The following is an 18209-nucleotide window of genomic DNA, read 5'->3' on the forward strand; positions in this document are numbered from 1 at the left end:
TGACATTATGAGAAAGATGCTAGGTAAACATTTAAAAACCTATCAATAATACAAAAAAGTCATTTCAATTGTATTTTTCAACCTCTTAAAAACAAACAAAAGCCTCATTAGAAACAAAGACAAAAGCAGGTAATTTGAGTTTTCCTCCCTTGTGCTTCCAATCCTGCTATGGAAACAATCTGAGGCAACCAGACAGCAGAGAACAGAACTGATTAGTCTGCAAAATGGGTGACGGTTCCTAACGAAGCCACACCAACTGAAGTGGAAAACAATAAAACACTGTTAAGGAGGAAATTTGGGGTTTGTATTTGAAATACATCTCGAAATATAATTGCTGGTTCGCCCTCAGGCCATGGGGCCGGCTACTCAGATGCCCGGTTGCTATCTTCGTGCACTACTCACAGCCTTCTCGGGCCAGATAGAGGTTCCGCGTTCCAGTTGGCTTCTTCACCTTCTTTGTCTGAAGCTTTGCTGCCTCATCACGGGTCACAGCCAAGTCGACCTTGAGCTGCCGGCCATCCAGTTTAAGCCCACCACCCTGAAACATAGTACAACCTTCTCTTGAAGCACGGAGCAAGCAGAAAGTAAGCATTAGCATAGACCAAGGAAGAGCAAGAAAGGGAGTCGGCGCACTGTAACTGCCATGGAAGCCAGGCCACAGGCTGCATCTGCCTGGCTGGCTACACATGGACCCTTGAGACTCAAAGTCATTTTTACAACTGTACAAAAGGTCACATCTGTATGTACTTAAGAGAACCAGCAGTAAGGAGTTTACTTTACAGTAGCTCAGTCCCAAAGTAGGCCTACACTGAGGAAAGTGTTCTGTAAGCATGGTTAGCATTCTAAAGCTAGTATAAGAATATTTAAGAGACAAGGACAACATAGGATATAACATCTCAAAAACTGAATGCTTCATTTAAAAAACAGAAAAATTCTCAATATCTACTCTCTCTATCAGACACTCATCCAGTTTCACAAATAGCATTAATACCTTCTTTCAGTCTTTCATGTTATTAGCCTAGAATAGAGGCTGATACACAGATAACAATGAACACTAGAAATATCAAACTTGTTTCCTTACTTAAGAAATATGGGCAACTGCAATCATCTTAAAGTGTGGATTAAGGCCACCCATACAAAGCTCAGTGCCTAGCAAAAAGTGCTCAAGTCTTCACTTTATTAAAAATTAATAACAACAACCACCACCACCACCACTACCACCTAGTGCAAGCATCAGCTCTTGCCTATAGAAGCTACTGTGTCCCAGGCATAGGAGAAGGATATGCTTTCCTTACCTCGGTCTCTGGAGAAGCTGCTGCAAGGCATTTCTGAGCTGCTTCCTGAGTCACGAATTGTGCAAATGCACAACCTGCACAAAGACACAAAATTTAATGAGATACACCCTCATTCCCACAGTAAGCAAAAAGACAGCACTGAAAACATCCACGGCCTGACACAAACAGGAGGGGAGCAGCACCTAAGGAGCAGGTACTATGTTGAGTGCTGAGGGACCCCAGAAAGATACTACAACATACACATCCTTTCTTAGCAGTTGGTCTCAATTTTCTCCTTAATGATACCCACATGAAATGATGAGCTAGAAACATTTCACTCTGAAATTAATTATATTTCATAGTCTTAAGATGCCTGAGGCATCAAGTAATGGTAGCTATGCCTCTTGGGGTAAAAGAGGGCAGCCTCTATTGTATGAACATTGCAGGAAAACAGTCGTGAGCTCAGTTGTTAGCCTATGTTCTAGAATAATTTTTTGATTTTTTAAATAATTTATTTTTATTTTATGCTCATTGGTGTTTTGTTGCATATATGTCTGTGTGAGGATGTCAGATCTTGGAGCTGAGGTGTGGGTGCTGGGAATTGAATCCAGGTCCTCTGGAAGAGCCCTCCGTGCTCCTAATTGCTGAGCCATCTCTCCAGCCCTAGCATCTTTATAAAGCATCTTTCATGGGTTAAATAAATGGCTGAATGATCCAAAAGAATTTCTACTATGGATTAAAAGCAAATTTGCACAAATTCACCACATAGTAAATTTCAAAAAAATATGTTGTATAATATATTTCATAATATATTTACAACTCAAAACTCAAAAAGAGTTCTCTCCTCTAATAACACCACCTCATCTCCCAGAGCTAAGGCCTACATTGAAATGAATGCAGGCACACATGGAGTAGGTTAACCCAAGAGTCACCATCTAGAGAGATCTCTAAGTCCCCAACACAGGCCAAGAGCTCCTACTACTGTGTCCCCAACACCTCCCATCTGCTATTCAAACACTAATCAGGTAGCATCTTCCACAAATAAGAAGTACTTAAGGAATCTGGACCACCTACTACAGCACAAAGCACTAACAGATAGTCAGAAGAAACAAACACAGTTCAACCTCAGAACTACACATTAGTGGAGTCAACCATGCACGAAACAAAAACACTCGGGGAGAAAGTGATCCATATTGAACATTTAGGGACTTCACACTCTAAAAACAATATAACAGCAGCTTGTTTTATGTTTATTAGGGGGTGTGTATTTGACACATTCTAATGAAAGCATCTCTTGACCCCAAGGAGATTGGATTTTTTTCCAGGCCTTGTCATGAAGTTAATAACATGCCTTGAGATCATTTAAGACTACGTACGTGGGTTGGGGATTTAGCTCAGTGGTAGAGCGCTTGCCTAGGAAGCGCAAGGCCCTGGGTTCGGTCCCCAGCTCCAAAAAAAAAAAAAAAAAAAAAAAAAAGACTACGTACGTAACCATTTACTGTGTACTCAGCTGCTTTAGGCTTAACCATTTACTGTGTACTCAGCTGCTTTAGGCTTAACTGCCATAAAGAGAGCATGCCGTAAACCTAACTGTGCCTTGAATTTCCCAGTAAAGCATAGCTTTACTATTAAGTTATGTACTTTTCCAGGCCCCTCATCCAAAATTGTGTGTGTGTGTGTGTGTGTGTGTGTGTGTGTGTGTGTGTGTGTGTGTGTGTGTGTGTGCTGAAAACAGTGAGAGGGTGGAAACAATCTTAAACAAATGTAACTGTTGAAAGCACCAGGTAGACACAGGCTGGTAACATCTGTTGCACTTCCGTTGCTATACTGGGTCTGTTGGAAGTAGTAAAGGTACTTATTCCTATCAAAGACTTCCATAAAGGTTCCTCTTGACTTCACCATACCATGCTTTCTGTGCTGTCCAATAAGTATGAGGCAAAGTCCTCTATTAGGGACAGACAGCAGACACAAGACAACTGGAGAATTCAAATCAGGCTAACACTTGGCTAAATTAATCCAAGAGGAAACTGCTTTATTTTTGTTCCTTAATCCATGCATATATGTAATCTAGAGATTAAAGTGTATGGGAAGATGTGCATAGGTTATATACAAACACTATGCCATTTTATATGAAGAACTTGAGTACTTGTAAATTTTGGTATTTGCCATGGTCTTGGAACAAGTTCCCCAATGGGTACTGAAGGACAAGTGTACTGAAATAGAGGATGCAGAGGTAAAGATTTCTTTTTTTTTTTTTTTTTGGTTCTTTTTTTTTTTTTTTCCCGGAGCTGGGGACCGAACCCAGGGCCTTGCGCTTCCTAGGCAAGCGCTCTACCACTGAGCTAAATCCCCAACCCCAGAGGTAAAGATTTCTAATAGGCAGATTGCATAGTCATCTCATATCAAGAAAAGCAGGCCAGGTATGGTGGACACCTTTAATCCCAGCAATCAGGAAGTAAAGGCAAGCAGATTTCTGTGAGTTTCAGGCCAGCCTGGTCTACACAGTAAGACCCTGTCTCAAAAAAAAAAAAGAAAAGAAAAAAAAAGAAAAAAAGAAAAAAGAAAACAAAAGAAGAAGAAGAGAGAGAAAGAGAGAGAGACACCAAAGTATAGGAAAGTCACTGTCCCAGCATCAGTGCTGGCTCAGTCTCAGCATCCCCCTAAAGTCGTGGATCACAGGTATCTAGGCAGTAAAATGGCTTGCCAAGAGAACACAGAAAAGGTGTCAGAAAACTTCAGCAAATTGGAGCCAGCAAATGACAATACAGTTAAAAAGTTAAATTATGCTTTTAAGGGCTGGAGAAATGGCTCAGCGGTTAAGAGCTCCTACTGCTCTTCCAGAGGTCCTGAGTTCAATTCCCAGCAACCACATGGTGGCTCACAACCATCTGTAATGAGATCTGGTGTGTCTGAAGACAGCTACAGTGTACTCGTATACATTAAATAAATAAATAAATCTAAAAGAATTATGCTTTTAAAATCATTAACTATTAAGACTAATAGAACAGAAAAGACATCTAGCAATCAATTGCAGGCTATTAATCTAAGAGATAAAAGTAATATAGTGTTGTGCCTACACTCTGGGTATTCTAGTTGCCCATTCCAGAAAAACAAACCAGAAATGTGACTATCAGAGCTGAGGACATTTTATTACTTTAGTCATTTTCTAAGTAAATAAACCTGCATCCACAGTGATTTAATGTCCCTTACCTCCAGGGAGCCATTCAGTACTGCCTTCCACTATTTTAACTGAGTAAAAGTAAAATTGATCAAGTTTTATCCGTTGAAAAATAAGGTTTAGAATGGAAGTTCTTAACCATGGACAAACCCTCAGACATAGCATTTTTCTGAGGAAAGGGCTTATAGCATCACTAGAGAATCAGAATGAATGATGACCTCAATGCTTTTTTTTTTTTTTTTTTTGGTTCTTTTTTTTTGGAGCTGGGGACCGAACCCAGGGCCTTGCGCTTCCTAGGCAAGCGCTCTACCACTGAGCTAAATCCCCAACCCTGACCTCAATGCTTACTACGATGGTTTACCGATCACTGTCAACCTGGCTGGACAATCACCGAGGAGACTGAAGCCACACCCTTGGGTATATTTGTGAGTATGTTTCCAGACGGATTAAGGGGAAAGATCTTCCCTACAGGTGGGTGGCATTTCATCAAAGAAACAGTGTAAGCAGCCCACAGCTCCACCCTTTCTCTACTTCCTGGCCCACCATAACAAGTCAAGTTGTTCTGCATGTCCTCCCCACCAAAACAGACTGAATCCTCTGAAACCAAAGCAAAATAAACCGTGCTTTCTCTATGTCAGGTATTTGGTCACAATAATGGAAACTCTGAGTAATGTGAAGCTTAAACAGAATGGCTGCAGTCCATGAGGTAAAAGACTATAAATAGGTTGATGCTATATATGTGTATCTATTCGCATTCTAATACACAGCAGTGTGCTAAAATGAATGCTTAGCCCTTAAGAGTAACAGATAAATAGCAGGAGGGGCAAATATCCCATGCACCACTCCTACTGCATAGTTTTCTTCTGACTGTTGCCATGCACCAAAGTTTCTGTCAGTTTCTATCTCTAACAAAAGCATCAAAGAAAAAAGTTCCCTATTAATTTTGAGCAATGTGGAATGATTAATACCCATGAGATGCCATCACATTTGAAATGCAAAGGAGAACAACAAATGGAATCCATTATCTTAAAGTAAATAAGAGTCTTAAAGCCTGAGACAAGATTAAGGTTGGCAAAGCCATTAAATTGCTGACTTCCACGTCATGAAAGACAATCTCAGAATGTCCTTGGGCTTTCAATGGAAGCCAAGAAAGAGCCTAGACGGACTGTGTACCACTCAGAATGGCATAATTTATGCCTTTCCTAATGTTGGGCCTGGTCAGCTGAGGGTGAATACCTTTAGAATGCTCTGTGTCTGGATGCAAGACAATCCGGACATACTTAAGATCACCAAATTGCTGGAGGACCTCCCCAAGCGCTTCCTCTTCTGAGTCAAATGAAAGATTTCTGTGGAAAAAAACATGTCACACAAATTTCAGTGACAAAGTAAGACCTTGAGTTTCAATCTGAAGTACATGAATTAGACATCAACTAATGATGTCTGCCTTGTTCACATCCCTTCTCCCTTGTTCAGAAAAGCAACAGCACACAAGAGCGGCCCCTAGTGGCTAATCCTCTATCAGTCTGTCCCTTTGTCCCAGCCTTCCTATATCAGATTCTCTCACCTGAGAATTTAAAACTTATAGACAAAATAAAAAAGACTGAAAGCTGCAGATACATCAACTTCAAAATAGAAGTGCCACAGATTCTGGGACGATGCAGGTAGGCTACAGCGTGACCTGACAGTCACGTCTATAGACATGAAAGCTCTGCTTAGCTCTATCCTTCAAGTATACACTTTACAGAAACACCTCCGGCCTTTATTTATTTATACTTCTAAAGATGGTATCCCAGACAAAAGTCCCACAACCTCCAGTAACAGGAGTCTAAAAATGCCCAAACCTTCACCCCTGCTGGGGATCTGCACCTTGCCAACACTGATTCTGTGAACAAACTAGTATTCATCCAGTCCGCCCTCTTTTCACTCATTGTGGCTGAGTTCTTATTACAATCAGAAGCTTTCACAGCATGCTAGTAAAAAACATGTCTTTCTTTTATTGAACTAGACATATTCCCTACATGTTTATATGAAATCCTTCAAAATAATACAAAAGAAAAACATGGTGAAGTGACTAGGCAAACAGGGGAAGAGAGAAGGGGAGAGAGAGAAAGGGGGGGAGGGAAAGAGAGCATTGAACATCCTTAATCTGGGAATCTAAAGCTTTGTCATGTATTTTTAAAATTTTTAGTATGTATATATGTACATATGCACCATGAAACACATGTGACAATTACAGGACAATGTGTAGGAATCTAGTTCTCTACTTCTGGTCTGTAAATCCTGAAGATCAGGTTGTCAGACTTGGTGTTAAGCCATTTCCTGCTGAGCCATCTCACTCGGCAGCCTGCTGGCGCTGTAGTAAATGAGCGGGACCTATGAAACGCAGGAAGCCCTAACTCCATCCATATATCCTGGAAACAAAAGGTGTCCTGTATTCTGGACATGACTTTCAAAGAGAAGTTAGGGGCTAGCTAGGACCATAGCTCAGTGGGCAGAGGGCTTGCCTAGTGTCTTAGTTTGCTTTTTATTCCTGTGATAAAAACCATGACCAAAAGCAACTCAGGAGGGAGAGGGTTTACTTCACCTTACAGCTTACAGTCTGTCCTGAGAGAAGCCATGACAGAAGCTTGTGGCAGGAACCTGAAGCCAGAAACAAAGCAGAGACCATGGAGGCATGTTTACAGGCTTGCCACCCACGGCTTGCTCGGTTTGCTTTCTCTTTTAGATTTACTTACTCATACTTTATATGTATGACTGCTTTGCCTGCGTGAATGTCTGTGCACCGTGCACATGCAGTGCACAGAGAGGTCCAAAAGGGCATCAGGTCCCCTGGAACTGGAGTTACAGACTGCTGTTGAAGGTACGAGGCCAAAACTCAGATTTTGGCCTACAGAACCCCCCACCCCAACCCCTTCTCCATCCAACAGTGGCTAATTGGTGAGTTTCCCCCAAGCCCCCTACATCCCTACACTTCTGATGAGTACATTCCATTTGGTTCGGTGTGGTCCGCAAAGCTTTCTTTTCACTTTTGGTGACTACTGCTACAGTCTGGAGCACACCCCCTGCCTCCAGGTCCCAGTCCCAGACTCTTCCTCAGGCCCCCTGGGGGCTCTCTCTTGGTGACAGAGTCTGAGTGCTGACCCCTCTGTCCCAGAGATCTCTATTCTTGGCCTTTCAAGAATCAGGAGGATGCCCGGTCTCTCAACCTTGACCTGCTGGCCTCCACTGGCGATAGAAGTTTCCTGCACCAAAAAACACATTAGCAGTGCACGTTAGCACTGGATGTATCCAAGCCCTGTGCTGTGATTCTGACACTGTCTGAACTGTCCTACATGCCACTGTAAGCCTTTGTACCACTTCATGTCTTAGGGGTACTGCCTGCCAGCACCTTGTGCCCACCAGCTGCTGTGCTGCCACGCAGACTGCCCCACCCACACCTCCCTACAGCCTACACTGCCTGAGCCTGCCTCAGCCAGGATGCTATACTCCTCAGGCCCAAGTTACTACAGACCCGGCTAGAGGAGGTCCTCTTCCTCCCCACCCATCTGCAGCCCACCCAGCTACACTCATTCCCATGACAGCCCTGCCAATTCTGCACAACCCAGAACAGGCCAGCCTGGCAGGGAGGGATTATTGCCCTCCGACCCTCCTTAACAATCCCACGTCTTCTCTCCAGTCTCCTTAGGAACTGCATCTTTCTTCGGCCTATGTCTGGGTCACGGTGAGATCCTTTCCTCACCATGAGCTGCATGCTAAGTCATGACAGCTCTCCTGGGTTCTTTTGGGCCTCTGCAACGTCCCTCCTGCAGCTTCCTTAGGTCCATGTCTGGGCTACTGTGACCCCCACTCCCCACACTCCCCCTCTAGAGCCACTGTGAACTTGTTCCAGCTGCAATGTTCTAACAGCCCCTCCCTCCCCCATACTGTTGTCTCTTCAAAAAGCCCCCTCCTTTCAGCCTGATGTAGCCCCCACTCCAGTCCTAAAACCAATTCTCCACCCACCCACCATGAAGACGTCAGCTCCCCCTCTGCGGCTCCGTATTATACTGTTACAACGGCCTCCACTTCCTCCCCCGACTCCCTCCCTAAAGCCAAATCCTCCTGAACTACAATACAATTTATGCTCATCTTAGCAGACCCTGCCTGCCAAGGCCCTCACCAGGGCCCAACTTACTAACCCTTTCCTGCCCTGACACTGACTTCAGCTCTCAAGCGTGATATTCTCTAATGATGAAAAGTTTATTACATTTATGGTTTACAGAAATAGGTTTTCTTTAGCCTCGTGCATATGTGTTTTCAAATTAAGCCTAAAATCAGGTATACTTAATATAAGGTCCTCAAACTTCTCAGAGATCTGATGAATATGGCATTTAAAGTATCCAATAAAAACTTCCCACAATAGACACCCCCTCCTAATAAGAAAACTTTAAGATCTCCAAAGAAGACAGAGGGAAACCACAGCTCTGACTCCACCTGTGGTAACAGTAACCACTGGGAAAAATGGCCCCACACTTCACCTGCAGCCAGGAATTTACACAAACTGGGGATACTTTGGACTGACTTTGCCTCACCAAAATAAGGTCAATGTTCTCGAGTCCTTCCTCTACAGGAAAAATTCCTCAGACCTTAGTCTGACAGCCAAAGGCCTGCTGCCCTGGGCAACCATTAAATGCAGTTCTTTTCAGACGACTGAAGACCAACTGCTTCTGCAATGATCCCACGTCAGTCTCAAACAACTAAGAAGTCTTTATCATTTTAATTGATATAAAAACAAATTGTACTTCCTACTCAAATTTATCCCTCTCAGATCTCTGATGACATTTAACCACAGCAAACACCCAGCAGCCTGGTTAGTCCATTTCATATGTAGAGTTCGCCTTGCTGACAGGATTCATAACTAACAAATATTTGAATTTCTAAAGGTTATAAAAAACAAAGAAGTTATGTAGGTTGAGAAAAAAAAGTAAGGGGGCTGGAGAGATGGCTCATCTAGAGGTCCTGAGTTCAAATCCCAGCAACACATGATGGCTGACAACCATCTGTAATGGGACCTGAAGTCCTCTTCTGGTGTGTCTGAAGACAGTGACTGTGTACTAACATACATAAAATAAATAAATCTTTTTTAAAAAGAAAAGAAAAAAAAGTGATACAAGGTATACAGTCTAAGAAAGTAATCTAATGCATGCAGAGATCTGAAGTGATGACGGTCCAAGGAAATGTGTTAAGGTCTAAAGATGCAAAGGCTTAAGTAAGTCCTAAAGGTCTGAGAAAGGACTAACTTCAGGTACATAAGAAGCTGTTTTAGACTTCTTTCCTCCTCTGTGCTACTGCTGGTCCCACTCCCCCCTCCCTCACCTATAGTCTGAATACACAGCAGCCCTCCACAGCCCTCCTCCCTTAGCTTGCTCCTTTCTAGGTTGGTTTCTCCTCATTTGATCACGCCCTATTCCCTTATTAGGAAAGGGCGTCTTTTCTATCACACTCAAGCATCAAGTTTGCCTTTTTCTGACCACAGTTCTCAGGACACTCCTGCATCCCTCCTCTTCCTTCCCTCAGCCCCTACTGGTACACGCTCTTGCTCTCTGAAATCCCCAAACCTCTCTTATCCTCTGTGAGTCAATCCGCTGTATGGGATGCCACCTCCTTCCCTTGCTGCACATCATAAATCCCTCTCTGGCATACTCAAAGGCCTTCTGCCTACATCCCCAAGCCCCAGTTCTCCCTACTCTTGCCCAGCCTCGGCCTCGGCCTCATTCAGTGTCTAAACGGTTCCCATGTCCCACCTCGTCACCCTACAATACTCTCATGTAACAGTCCAAATACCTTATCAGAGCCTTCCACCTAGTCCAGGGCCTTCAGTCTATTAACTGTTGTCCCTTTACACCTTTTAAGTCTCTAACCCTTAGGTTATCCTCTCCATTATCCCTAACACCACAACTCATTTTTCACTCCTAAATCTTAGGACTCAATACTCCTGAATGTCCATCCCCAATATTTTTTTTTGCCTTCACATAGATGGATCCTGATTCTCAACAATCCCAACTGGACTGGACTTCTCTGGGGATTTGAAGACAATCCCCAACTTTTTGGCCAGGCACTCCTATAGACTTGGCTTACCTCCTCCCTCTTCCCTCCCATTGGCTTCAGTATATAACCTCCTAATTTGTGGTCTTTACCTCTCTGAAAGTCAATGTGATCTGCCTCACTCCTCAGTTTCCTCGGCTCAATGGGCCTGACTCTCACCTTCCAAAGCTCCCCTCTCCAAGGCGCCTATCTTGGGTTCTCTCTCATGTCAACCCATGGACACCTCACTGTAAACCACCTTGGCCATCCCCACTCCTCATCTCTAACCTCACGGCCTCCTCCACTCATGGATGCCTGAATACCTCACCCCTGATACACTCCCACACCAAGCCACTTCTGGACTTACTTCCTCCCTCCCATCCCATCCCATCAATATCTCTCTCAACTCCTAGCTTATGGGGGACTCCAATCTCTTCCATCTTGTATTCTATCCCTCTGTACTGGTTGGTTTTGTGTGTCAACTTGACACAAGCTGGAGTTATCAGAGAAAGGAGCCTCAGTTGAAGAAATGCCTCCATGAGACCCAGCTGTAAGGCATTTTCTCAACTAGTGATCAAGGGGGGAGGACCCAGCCCATTGTGGGTGGTGCCATCCCTGGGCTGGTAGTCCTGGGTTCTATAAGAGAGCAAGCTGAGCAAGCCAGAGGAAACAAGCCAGTAAGTAACATCCCTCCATGGCCTCTGCATCAGTTCCTGCTTCCTGACCTGCTAGAGTTCCAGTCCTGACTTCCTTTGGTGATGAACAGCAGCATGCAAGTGTAAACCCTTTCCTCCCCAACTTGCCTCTTGGTCATGATGTTTGTGCAGGAATAGAAACCCTGACTAAGACACCGTCCAAACTTTTCTTATCAAAAACTCACATTTCTAACTAGTCCTCTCTTTAACCCATCCGTCCTTATCTCTTTGCCTCAACATTCCCCAGATCTTCTACACTCAAAGACCCCAGCCCCCTCACATAAAGGACGGTCCTCTTACCTACTTCTGCCGCTTTTCATATAGATGGCAGCTCCTTCCTGTCAGATGGCCACATCACACTGACCCCACCATTATTAGTGAAGACAATAATCACAACATTACAGCCCACCAAGCTGTGACCCCCTTTTATGTCTCATCCCATGTCCTTCCAGGATACCCTACTACATAACCCAGACAACAGCATGCCTAGCCCTCCTTCAGCACAGGATGCTCCCTCACCCCTGTTCTGTGTCCATCCTCACACCATCCTCACACTCTCAAACCCTGTTACAGACCGTCCCTCTCACCAATCATCCAGGCTCCTAAAATATTTCAATTTCAGAGCCCACCTGAACACCCCAGCAAAGACTACTCTGATGTAACAAAAGCCTCTCATATTATGTTCTCCCCAACACAAGACCCTGCTTTCAGATAACAGTGGCTCTCCGATTAACCTCAGACAGCCAATGGAAATTTCCCTGGCCCCTCTCCAGACCTCTCAAACAGACTTCAGAAAAGTCCTCCTGCCAACCAACAGCCTAAGCTGTCCACTCCATTGCCTCTTTCTAAGGGTGGGATCTCTCCTTCCCTGGTCTTGGGACTCCAACTCCCAGGACCATTAACCCGTCATTTTAAATGTACATCCAAGATAAAATGTTTTCTAAACTAACTAACTTTACCTCTGTCCCTAGCCTATCTGCCCAGCACATTTCAAATCAACTACAGACCACTCCAACAACTCCAGCCCAAGCCCTGACCGTTTCTTCAGAATCTCTATTCTGGTCCAGCCACACAGAGTACACTTCCCTACGTACAACAAGTAAAAGAGTTTGCTCTTCCCAACCTGGACCAACAACCCAGCTTCTTTGGGTCCAACAACGAAGCACCAATGTCAGCAGGAAGCAGACAGAACAATGCCCACTTGCCCAACCCCAAACAACTCAATAACGAAACAAAAAGGTGGGAATAAAGGGGCTCTGGCCAGCTCAAGTGTGCAAGTGGGGCTCTGGCAGGCCTGCCCTTCTCTCCCATTCCCTCGGCCACACTAAAAACCTTTAGACTACATGGTTAAAGCCAGTCACCAAGGTGTATTCCTATGTTTGGCCATCCCAACACCCAGGGTGACTACCAAGACCCAGCTACAAAGTATTCAAGTCCAGCAATCAAAAGCCCCCCTTGGCTCACCTAATTAACATGCCCAATTAAAATTAAATACCTCATACTAACACAGGGTTTCCTTTATAAACCACCATTTCCCCGAGGGCCACATGTCTCCTCTCCATCCAGAGGCAGTCCTTTGTCCCCCTTTCTGAGACAAATACCCCTTCCCCTCTCCCTCGTTCCCTTCCCCTGCTACCTTGTCCTTTATCTCCTGTCTTTGTCTCTTGTTCCCAGCCCTTTTGTCTCTCTGGGGCAAACAGATCTCCTTTGTGCTGTGAACTTGGTTTGGGGCATCCTGACTGATGCCAATCCTTTCACAGTTGTAAGCACTCTGTGGGTGCTGGGAGTCAAACCTGTGCCCTCTGGAAGATCCATCAGTACCCTTAACCGCTCATCTCTCTAGTCCTGTCAGCTTGTTTCCTTAATACAACCCAGGACAACACTGGGCCCTCCCACTCAATTGCTAATCAAGAAAATGCCCCACAGTCCTGGCTGTGGGACAGTTTGATGGAGACAATTTGTCAACTGATGTTCCCTCTTCCCAGATGACTAGCTTATGTCAAGCTGACAAAAAACTATTCCATAGATGTAGTGTTTACAAAGGCCTAAATTTTATTCCCAGCACAATATAAACTAGGCATGGTGGAACACAGCTGTAGTCACAATATTCAGGAGGTAGAGGTAGGAGATAAAAGTTCAAGGTCATCTTTAGCTACATAAGCTGAGATACATGAGACCCTCTCTCAAAAATATAAAAAACAAAAAGGGAAGAAAAAGAGAAGTTAGGCATGAAGAGAGAAGTTACCTCGGGCAAACCTCAGTATCCTCAGTATCTCTCCTAAAGTAAAGGTGAGAACCAGCTAAGAGCTGAAATGCTTTAGAAGATGCCACCCCAGTTATAAAACAAAAACTCTAACAAAGACAGAGACCATACCTGCTACTTATCTCTGGTCTTAAGCTCTTGTTCTTACATTTCTCACTGGTGTCCCCCAGACCAAAGTGCTAACCAGTCTCATAGCATCTAGCTCTAGTACTAAAGGAAGGAGAGAGGAAAAGAGGAAGGGAGAGAGAGAAGGTGGAGGAGAGGGCAAAGGAGAGACAGGTGAGTGGGGGAAGGCGAGGTCAGCAAGGAGACAGGTGAAGGGGACACACAGCTTCGCATACAGAGGGCATACCTGATGAAGACAGTTTTCCCTTCAGTCACATCGGAGGGTAACTTCCTCTTCTTTTTCTTTGAGACTGGAACATCTAATGTAAACAACAACAAGAAACAAAACAAAACAAAACAAAACAAAAAACCTCAAAAAGACAAATGCAAGTCACGTGGCAAAAGGATAACTTCTTAAATGTTTTATATAAATTAATTTTAAAATGGACTAAGAATGTAATGACTAGATATATTAAAAGATGCTCACACTCAAAATATTTAAAGAAAAGCGGGCTGGAGAGATGGCTCAGTGGTTAAGAGCACTGACTGCTCTTCCAGAGGTCCTGAGTTCAAATCCCAGCAACCACATGGTGGCCCACAACCATCTATAATGAGATCTTATGCCCTCTTCTGGTGTGTCTGGAGACAGCTACAGTGTACTTATATATAATAAATAAATAAATCTTTAAAAAAGAAAAAAGAAAAAAAAGAAAAGAAAAGCAGAGGGACTGAAGATGTAGCTCAGTGGTAGAATGTGAATTTAGCATAACCAAGGACATATGTTCAATACCCAGCAGCAAGAGAAAGGGAGGAGAAAGGGGCATAGTTTAAGAAAAAATACTACTTTTTACTTAAATTGGCAAAACATAAAAGACCAATATAGGACTGGAGAGATGGCTCAGCGGTTAAGAGTATTGAGTGCTCTTCCATAGAACCTGAGTTCAAATCCTAGCAGCTACATGGTGGCTCACACCATCTATAATGAGATCTGATGCCCTCTTCTGGTATGTCTGAAGACAGCTACAGTGTACTTATGTATAATAAATAAGTCTTAAAAAAAAAAACAAAAAGACAAAAAACAATATAGTCCAATGTGGTAAAGGTGTGGAGGAAAATTCCCGTATGTTGCTGTGGCACATTCACACACATTCACACACATTCACACACATGCACACACACACTATACTATAACTGCATGTATGTGCATGTGTTTCTACTTATAAACATGTTAAATGTTCTCTGGGTATACAAAAACATAATACTGATTGTCTCTGGGAATATGGTTTAAGAAGTTAACAATCTAGATGAATAGGAAACTCACTGCTTGAAGAATAAACATTACAGAAGGTGTGGTGGCTTGGAACCCCAGCACTTGACAGACCAAGGTATGAAGATCTCAAGTTCAAGTCCAGCATGGACTTCACTGTGAGACCCTTTCTAAAAAAAAAAAAAAATTAAGAAAGCCGCTTATATGCTGTGTGTACACATACAAATTTCTGGGAAAAAAAGAGAATACTTTGGAGAATTGTTGGATTGGTAAGAACTTTTGGTTTTGGGGTTGGGGATTTAGCTCAGGGGTAGAGCGCTTGCCTAGCGAGCACAAGGCCCTGGGTTCGGTCCCCAGCTCCGGGAAAAAAAAAAAAAAAGAACTTTTGGTTTCTACAATAAGCTCCTTTGTACTATTTTTTTTTTTAACTTCTTAGCTGAGTCCCACTAAGTTTTCAGTTTCAAAAAAGAAAATGACAGGAGGGAGATGAACCAAGTTGTAGGTCTCACTGTGTCCTTGGTGTGAAAGCCTTGACTCTATCCTCAGAAACAAAAAAGCTGATTTCCTCTGTCTCTTCTGTGCCAAACCAAAACACCAGGCTTACAGAAACACAAGCAACACAGCTGAATAAAAACACCCACTCCGACACACTCCCTGGGAATCAGCTATTGGCCATTTCGCACTATACAATGGCCTGCTTTACTTCTCCTCAATATGGACTTGCTCACACTTCTACCAGTGCTCCAGTAGTCCTTCTGAGGAGTTGAGCTGTGCCTCTCCAAGCCTCGTAGTGAGCCTTTAGCTCCTAGTGTCACAGTGAGCAAGTTTAAGTAAGGCAGGAACAGAGCACCTTGGTCTGGGGACAAATAACCCCCAGAACTAGAAGAAAATAAATCGGCCTTACTTGAGACATAAGTTTGTCTGGAAGCCCAAGCTGAGTTTATAGTTCTTTACCTCATCTCAGACTCAGAATTGTTTGTTTTGTTTTTCTGACTCATTTTATCTACATTATCAACTCAAAATGGTTTTGTTTTGTTTTTTAAAAAAACCTATTTAGTCTGTATCCTGTTTATCAAGTTATTTGACTTAGACCATTGGAAGTGGTAACACCTTCAATATTAAGGCTAGGCTTTAACTTCCCTAAGGAAGACTCTAAATTCTCAATCATTTCAAACTCATCTTTAAAACAAAGCAAACAATAAAGAAACAAAAGGAATCAGAATATGGCTTAGGTGGCAAATGACTGCCCAGCACGCACGCAGCCTGAGTCCAGACCCCAGAGCCACATAAAGCATATAGCACCGTGTACACCTGTGGTCCCAGCTCTGGGGTCAGATCACAGTGAAGGCAGCAGGGACCGGCTCAAGGGCATTCTCAACTGCATACTGCACTGAGGCCAGCCTGGGCCATCGGAGACCTGGCTCACAAAGGGGGCGGAGGAAAGCAGACACAGCCAGTTAGTGCTCGCACTGCATGCACAGTTCTGTTTGATCCCCACCACACAAACTAGGGGCTGGTGCGAGTTGCCAAAGAGGTAAAGGCAGGAAGGATAAGAAGGTCAAGCTCACTGTCCAGTCAATGTCGGTCTGGGCTACGTGAGATCCTGACTCAAAAGAGAAGGGGAGAGGAAAATGGAATAGAGGGACAGGGATGGGAAGAAAAACATTAGGAAAGAATGAAAAATAAAGGTTCTCTTTACAGTAGTTAAAAATTTGACAGAAAACTATTTGCAAGAGGCCCGGGCGGAGCTGGTGTCCACTTGTCATTAATTTATTCAAAGCGGGAAGGCATCTGTCCAGGAAAATCCAAGCAAACCTTCGTCCTCCAGCTCTTCAGTGCTGCTCTCGCTGTGTGCCGTCCCGTCGCCGTAGGAGCTGCTCCCTTCCTCCAGATCGCTGTCATCGTAAGTGTCTTCCTCGGTGCTTTCCTCGGGAGCTGCTCTCTTGACTGCTCTGCAACAGCACGGTTCAGAGCTCGTCGTGGGGGACACAGGCTGCTGAGCTTCCTAACACGTGCAAGCTCACTCTAGTCCAGGACGTGCACCTACCTCTTCCGCACGCTCACAGGAGAAGCTACCGTCGAGTCTCTACTTTCGTCCTCATCATCTTGGGTATCATCATCTTCTTCATCTTCACCATCATCATCATCATCTTCTACTTGCTCTTCCACCCTGCAGCTCTTCTTACTCGACTCCTTAGGCTTACGCTCGCTGCTCTTCTTTCCACCTATGGAGGAAGACAGAGAAAGGAATTCATCTGTTATCTAAAACAAGATTATTAAGAGGAACGACTAATACCTCAAGTACTAGTTTCTTTGGTTTTTCAGGATTTCCTATTTTTTTTTTACTATACAGTCAGATTCCATTTCTATCACTTCTACACACTCAGATTCAATTAACCACAGACCAAAAAAGTTTTTTAAAATACTGTATTCATCCTGAATATCTAAATTTTTTGTCAATATTCTCTAGACAATTCAGAATAACAACTACTATGTAGCTTTGTTAGTATATTAGGTTTTCAAATAATCTAGCGAGGATTTAAAATGTATGGAAGATGTGGTGGATTGAATAAAAATGGTCCGCACAGGCTCACAGGGAGTGGCACTAAGGATGTGTGGCCTTGTTGGAGTAGGTGTCACTAGGGCGTGGGCTTTGAGGGTTCAGAAGCTCGAACCAGTTCTTTCCTGTTGCCTGTAGATCAGGATGTAGGACCCTAGAGCGCCTTCTCCAGTGCCATGTCTGCCTACACACTGCTATGCTTCCCACCATGACGACAATGGACTGAACCTCTGAAACTGTAAGCCAGCCCCAAGTAAATGCTTTTCTTTATACGAGTTGCCATGGCCGTGTCCCTCTTCACAGCAATGGGAACCCTAACTAAGACAATAGTTACATCAATTCTATAGGAGAGTTGAGCATCTGAGGGTTTGGGTGTCTGAGCAGACAATGGCTCAATTCCTCACAGACACCAAAGGATGACAGCAAACAGTCTCAGCAAAAATAAAGGAAAACAAAACAAAACACCCAAAGCCATCGCCACCCACAATGATGTCTCCATGAGAAGCCTAGAGATTAACCCGCTCCAGAATGAGAAACGGCAGCCAAAACTCTTTACCACGTACACACCACAGCAAATACACTGCTCACTCTGGCCCTCCATGAACTTTAGTTCTGATGTGAAATATTCTCTGAGACTCTGGTGACTTAAAAGCATTGGTTTATCTTTTTTTTTTTTAAGTTTTATTTTAGAAATGTATTACTTTATGCATATAAAAGTGTTCTGTCTGCATATGTATCTATGTACCATGAACACGCAGGGCCCTCAGAAGGCAGAAGGCATGGGATCCCCTGGACTGGAGTTAC

General features: G+C 43.8%; 1 protein-coding gene across 3 annotated transcripts in view; it reads right to left on the reverse strand.

Annotated features, from left to right (window-relative positions):
• Rbm28 (RNA binding motif protein 28) overlaps positions 1–18209 on the reverse strand; it is a 38735-nt gene that overhangs the window by 12822 nt on the left and 7704 nt on the right. For all 3 annotated transcript variants that reach the window (XM_087657188.1, NM_001107850.2, NM_001415878.1), the window contains exons 7-12: positions 16893–17070; positions 16661–16797; positions 13826–13898; positions 5689–5798; positions 1296–1369; positions 403–538 (exon numbers count right to left, since the gene is read on the reverse strand). In XM_087657188.1, coding sequence (XP_087513314.1) covers positions 403–538; positions 1296–1369; positions 5689–5798; positions 13826–13898; positions 16661–16797; positions 16893–17070 — 708 coding nt within the window. The remainder of the gene's footprint in view (positions 1–402; positions 539–1295; positions 1370–5688; positions 5799–13825; positions 13899–16660; positions 16798–16892; positions 17071–18209) is intronic.

The sequence above is a fragment of the Rattus norvegicus genome, chromosome 4 (assembly GCF_021556685.1).
Source record: "Rattus norvegicus strain SHRSP/BbbUtx chromosome 4, alternate assembly SHRSP_T2T, whole genome shotgun sequence".
Lineage (NCBI taxonomy): Eukaryota > Metazoa > Chordata > Mammalia > Rodentia > Muridae > Rattus > Rattus norvegicus.